The 6,969-nt window shown below is 41.7% G+C and overlaps 1 protein-coding gene across 1 annotated transcript; it reads left to right on the forward strand.

Moving 5' to 3' along the window:
• Positions 1-5,447: 5,447 nt before the first annotated feature.
• Positions 5,448-6,044, forward strand: LOC124606462. The gene has a single exon (XM_047138444.1). It carries the CDS (start codon positions 5,448-5,450, stop codon positions 6,042-6,044), a length of 597 nt encoding a protein of 198 aa, XP_046994400.1.
• The last annotated feature ends 925 nt before the right edge of the window (positions 6,045-6,969 follow it).

The following is a 6,969-nucleotide window of genomic DNA, read 5'->3' on the forward strand; positions in this document are numbered from 1 at the left end:
ATACTAAATTCATATTAACTCTTTGTGAAATCTTCCCAAAAAGAATAGCTGAAGGCTACTTTGATGATTACACCACATGCTCCACGTGGTCAACTTGGTTTACGGAACGCGTATAACTCCACAGTAATTTTGATAATTAAAATAAATTCGATCGAAAAGCAATTGACAAAAGAAAAACCTTGAACTGGTTACTAACGTCTTACTATTAACCTGATGGGTCAAACAGTTATATAAGCACGTGGTACTGGTCTCGCAAAGTACACTCCACGTGGGTTGAACATAAAGAAAAGCATAAAGAAAAGTTGCTATATTGTAAAATATTGTCAAGACGAGACGTTATAATCACACAAGCATTCACATTTAAGATTGATGAACTTAGTTAGAGTTACTGATCAACACGTGGTTCCACTTTACTCACAAAGTAATGACAAAGCAACTACCGCAAAATAATCTGAACTTCACACGAGAATTACACTCCGCTGCAATTTAAGATAGCATTAGATATTTTAGAGCTAAATCTGAAATCAAGGTATTAAGTTTTCAGTTAGGCTGAACTTAAGAAATCCATTGTCCTACGGACACGCGCTTAGCCGGAGATCTTACCACTTCCGACGCTCGCCACGGTCCCACAGCAACTGCCTACTGCCGAGCGTGCTTCCTGAGGGTGGCTCACAAAGACAAACGGAAGTGGCCAGAGGGGCAGCTTCCTATACCAACATGACAACGGACGGACAGAACCATACTAAGGATAGAAACCTCTTTGCTTTTAGGAAGCGTAGCTACCTGTTCCGACGTTGGTCCTACTGTTCTCTAGCAGACAGGCTTGTCTGCTACCCTCAAGCATGCAACTACAAATACATTTGCTCATTCATACTCTCACACAGAAGGGAAGGGGGATGACAGTATCTTATCATATACAGTATATAAAAGAAAGCGGATGTAGGTTCCGTATGAGACTGTGTGACATGAATTACATATAAACTGTGTTTTAAAGTGTAGTAGTGTGACAGATCGTTCTTGTTTATGTGTAAAAGTAACACGTTCCACTACTCAGTCTCCTCCCAGATAGTCAGAAACGCCACAGTAAATTTAGGAGAGGAATTTACTCCATAAATGACAACAGATTTAAGAAATTAAACATGAAAGGAATCCAACAGAGACCTTTCAATATATATATATAATTCCCGGCAATCAGTTGCAACAATTATGCATACAATAAGTTGTTGAAGGTCGTTTGTCGTGGAAAAACTGGCGACTTCGAACATCATTATGTTTTCCGCAAACAAAGTTGTATTTCACAAATGTTATTAATTGTCTTCATAATGTTAACCACGTATAGTTAACGGAAGACGTAGAAACGATATTCCGAAACGAATACGTATAGCGTAAGTCAAACGTTCGAATTAGAATACAGACCCCAAGAACACAAATTTGCTGTGGCAGGTATGAAATATAAGCTCCGTTACTCGCTCGTTACACTTGAAGGACAGATGTTGAATGGGCCGAAACGAGCCGCCGCATAAAATCGTAGTTGCCTACTAACTTCGAAAGAAGGTAGATGCGGTCCCTAGCGCAACTTACAGGGTGTTTCAAAAATGACTGGTATATTTGAAACGGCAATAAAAACTAAACGAGCAGCGATAGAAATACACCGTTTGTTGCAATATGCTTGGGACAATAGTACATTTTCAGGCGGACAAACTTTCGAAATTACAGTAGTTACAATTTTCAACAACAGATGACGCTGCAAGTGATGTGAAAGATATAGAAGACAACGCAGTCTGTGGGTGCGCCATTCTGTACGTCGTCTTTCTGCTGTAAGCGTGTGCTGTTCACAACGTGCAAGTGTGCTGTAGACAACATGGTTTATTCCTTAGAACAGAGTGTAAGGGGTCCGCAGGCCCTTACTACTAGGTTTGCACTCACACAGGTCGACAGGGCAACTATCGATTAGTGTGTCGGGTCGCGAGAGCGAGAGTTGAGTCAGGCAGTGCGTGTTGTAGGTTCCCGCGAGACGGGCAGAGCTGAGCAGAAGCCAGCAATTGATAGAAATTACCGACAAAGGGAGTGGCCATCGCCGCGGTTCAACCCCTTTGTGTTAGTATTATATGGGAAAGTGAGAAAGTATAATTAACAGAGTGATTCAGTGATATTTATGTGCCGTTACTGAAATTCCGCGTCTACCGCGCCGGCATTATTTGGATTACAGTGTTGGATTACAGTGATTGTATGTTGCGTGTGACGATTATGAATAGCGAGGAAGCCTGTGCTGAGATTAGCCGTTATTAACAGTGTATTGACGAAGGCAGTGGCTGTCTCCTTATCTTTGTGGTTTTTGATAAGAATATAGATTTTGTTTAGTGAAGCTGTGTTTGTTGTTCTTCTTGCCACCAAACAGTACATTATTACAGTATTTGCGAAGGGCAAAATGGAATGTAACATCTCCGTAGCAGTCCAATCGGATTGCCAGCCCCATTAGGTACACGGTCACATTAGTTATTATCTATTTGGGCTGCTATCAGATCCCGATCGAGCGGGATAAGTCAGTAGATTAAACCGGAGTGTTACACCCTTGGCTTACCGTGAAAGGACTAGTGCAATTTTCGGACGAGTAGTAAAGAACAATAGATAATTTTACCTTGCTTAATGCAAGAAAGTGTTTTTTCAATTTGGATCGAGACAGAGTAGGAACTGTAAAATCGCGACAAGGAACAGTGTATTTTTGAACAATACGAAGTAATAATATCTTACGATTGTGACTAAACTTTTTTCTTACCATATTAAATAGAACAATAGTGTCAATAAACTGTGTTATAATGTGCAAATGCATAAATCCGCGCGAAAAACTGTGAAAAGTGAACGCCAAAGAAAGACACGTGTGAACAGTAAAATAGCAAAACGAGCCGAGAATTCGTCACGAAAGTTTTTAAAGAAGTGTTTAGCGGTATTATTTTGACTGAAATTGCTTTTTGAATAGTGAAAATCGGACAGCTTCGTGTGGACCCATAAACTGCTATGCGGACGACAATGTATTGTGGCGATGCAATTATTGAGTGACGTCACGCAGACCCGTGTAGCAGTTGCACCAAAGAGCTTCGATCCGCGAGGTGATTTCACATGACATCCCACCACGGAGCGGCCGGCTGAGCGACGCGACTTCGAGACAACGAGCGCAGTCCCGGCACCTAGCGGCCAAACTACAAACTACACCCGCCTGAAGCGCCATGGAGCGGCCGACGGAGAACTACGACGACTTGCAACAGCAGAGCAACCTCACGCAGCTCCAGCGGCAGTACAGCACCACGTCCACCTCAAACGTCAAAACATCACGACTCCTGGTAACGTCAGTTTGTGAGTGAAGACGACTGGTTGACATAACATTAAATTGCGGTGTGCAGTCTTCGCGATAAATAAACAATTTTTAACTGATATTTACATTAGGACAAGTGCCCAATTGTAGTAATTTCCGAAAAATTTGCGAAGCATACTCTGAAATATAGCATACTTATTTATGCACACTGCACTGTCTAAATGGCAATTATACAGATATGCTCATTGTTTTTGGGGATTTTACGTTTATAGATTTTATGAGTGTGGTGATTTATCTTATTTAAAACATTTTCTGTGTATGTGAAAATTGATATTTGGAGTGATTAGGTTTTGAGAGTTGTTATGTTCGATGCTCCTGCATATTGTATCAATTTAGGGATTAATTGAAAAATACTTCAGGTACTGTTTGATTAGTTTTATGGTAATTAGGAGTGTTTTGGGTTACTGGAGGTTAGTTTGTATTACTTGCCTGTGCATTAAAAACAAATCAAACATGTCTACTGAAGATAAGCAGTTTTGTGAGGCAGTAGTTGAAAGGAAAGGGATAGGACAGGAGGACAGAGATGATTGAGGAATCAGTGATTGTGGATTGTCATTAGATAGCCCATTAGCACATTCAACTAGTTATCCCGAGACACCGGGACAAACGACGAGAAATAAGCCAGTTTCAGAGGATGCCGATAGATGGTCGATGTTGGTAGACTTGATAAAGAAGACTAGCGCATCGTTAAAGGAAGATTTACAAGAAACTAGAGAAGAGGGAAGAATATCCCGAGAAGCGTTAGAGAAGAATTCACAAGAAACAAGAGAATCGTTAGAGAAGCGTTTACAAGAAACTAACGCATCGTTAGAGAAGAGTGCACAAGAAGCTAGAGAAAGGGAAGAAATATTTCGCAAATCATTAAAGGAAGATTTGCAAGAAACTATAGCACAAGAGATCAAAACATCGCAGATGAAGATGGAATGTAATCTGAAGAAGGAAATACAGGAGCTACAAGAACAGTTGAAAATGGATATCAACGAGAGAGAGAATAAGCTGCAGAAGAGTATAGACCAAGTCCAGGGAGACGTGGAGAAGGTGGAAGGAAAGTTAACAAAAAAGATAGAAGACGATATTGAAGAAACGAAAGCCGAATTGGGAGAAAGAATCAACGAAGTGGAAACAAATTGCAATCATCGAATCGCCAAGGTGGCGCAGATGCAGAAACAATGCAATGATGCGGTTAAGGGGATAGGAGATAGGCAAAACCAACTAGCTGTCAATCTGAGAAATGCCATAGCCGTGCAACGAGAAGAGGATAACAAGAGGGTTGAAATGGAGGTCAGACAGTTACAACGGGGAGTGCAGCAATTGGAGAGCAAGACAGAAGAAATTGATAAACGAATTAGCAACGCCACATTAGCCATTGGGGGAGGTAAGGTCGTTACATTGATGAGCAGTGATAATCGGTGCGTCCAAAATAATACAGGGCAGAAATTTAGACCAGGAATTCTTGAAGAAATACTGGTCCAAAAGCCATCAATGTGCAGCAATTGAGGACCTACTCCATCGCAAGTCACTTAGTACATGGAGAGGAACGTTGAGAGAGTTTGCCGAACATTTGTGGGAATTGAACGAGACCCTGGAACAACCCCTGAGTGATGCGATTGAATCAGAAAATGCAAGAAACTGTATCTGGGAGCCTAATTAAAAATAGGGAGGCCTTGATGGAGATACTGGAACAGTTGGAATCTGTTCGATCACAGGGACACAATCAAGCTAATGATCAAAACCGAGGGGGAGGTAATGACCCAAGGAATCATTTTGGTAATTCGTCTAATTATAGAGGAAGAGGTGGTGGTCATAGGTACAGGAACCATGGTGGTGAACGTCAATGGAGAAATGATTGGAGAAGGAGTGAAGAACCAAGAGATCATGAGAGAAGATGGGATAGGCGAATGAATGACACAGTGCATATAGAAGAGGCGGAAGGACAGGAAAACTGAATGACACTCCAGATGAGGTCCGGTCAGGAGCGAGAGCGACAAGGACCAGAGTAAACCTACTAAGACACGACAATGGTGGAGATCTGAGAGAAGATCTACTGGAAGAAGGAAGTAGGATTCCCAAAGAACCCATGCTACCCATGATAGGAATAAAGCTATGTGGACTGAATATCGAGGCATTAGTCGATACAGGAAGTGAAGCATGTGCAGTATCCAAGAGGTTATATGAACAGGTACTAAAAGCAAACATTAGCTTGCCTAGTTTCCCGGTGAGTGGATTGAGGATTGTGAATGCGTTGGGTGCAAAGAGTAAACCTATTAAAGAACAAGTGTTGATTACCTTCGAGATAGAGGGAGAAGAACACGAAGCAACATTCTTGGTGGTGGCCGGATTGAACACATCAATTATTTTAGGGATAGATTGGTTGAACGAAGTTGATGCAGTAGTGAATTTTGATGAAGGTACTATCAAAGTCAAAGGAAGAAAGGGAGAAGAGAAGAGATTAAGGTTTGCTGAGGGGAGTGCAATCGAAGAAGAGGAGGAATTCAGAAGGATAAATTTGTGTCATGAAGAGGAACCCACCATGGGATACGGAGAAGAGGAACTAGAAAAAGAAGTGTTGATGTACCTTGAGGGATTAGGACGAGAGGATAGACATGAAGAGGATAAGATCAATAAAAAGTTGAAAGAGATGACACACCTAGATGAGGGGGCTAAGAGGAATTAGCTACAGTATTATACAGGCGTTGTAAGGTATTTTCTCAACGGCCAGGTATCATGAAAGGGGTTGAGTGTAAGCTAAAGATAAAGAACCACAAACCGTTCAATATAAAACAGTATTCCATTCCCCAGGCGAAACGAAGAGCAGTAGATGAAGAGATACAGAGGATGATGGACCTTGGTGTTATAGAAAGGGCCAACAGTCAGTATAACAACCCCCTATTTGTTGTTGATAAGAAGGATGGAAAGGTGAGGATAGTTTTGGATGCATGAACAGTGAACAAAATCATCGAGCCGGAGCGTGACAAACCTGAGAGTATAGAAGAACTGATTCAAAAATTCCGAGGAGCAAAGGTGCTTAGTAGTATCGACTTAACTGCTGGTTACTGGCAAATACCATTGGCCACAGAGTCCCGCCAGTATACAGCATTTACTTATGGAGGGAGGTGCTATCAATTTAGAGTGTTGCCATTTGGGCTTAATGTGTCAGTGTCTGAATTCATAAGAGCGATGGATAAGATACTAGGCGAGGAGTTCCTTAAAAAGGTCACCGTCTATGTGGATGACCTCTTGATAGCAAGCGAATCATGGGAAGAACATTTGAGTAGATTGGACGCAATCTTAGCAGCTTTTGAAACCGCAGGGGTAACTGTAAACCTGGACAAGTCGGAATTTGGCAAATCAAAGATAAAATTCCTGGGCCATATAATATCCGAGGAGGGTATCTATCCTGATCCTAGTAAAATGGAGGCTATTAGAAATTTTCTGACCCCCCATAGTAAGAAGCAGTTGCGAGCATTCTTTGGGGTCTGTGAGTTTCATAGAAAATTTGTCAAAGGATCGGTACTTAATGCCCCGAGTATGAGGGAATTGACCAAGGCGAGGATGCCGTGGCATTGGAGTGCAGAGTGCCAAACCGAGTTTGAGAATAT

This window comes from Schistocerca americana, chromosome 3, assembly GCF_021461395.2.
Source record: "Schistocerca americana isolate TAMUIC-IGC-003095 chromosome 3, iqSchAmer2.1, whole genome shotgun sequence".
Taxonomy (NCBI): Eukaryota; Metazoa; Arthropoda; class Insecta; order Orthoptera; family Acrididae; genus Schistocerca; species Schistocerca americana.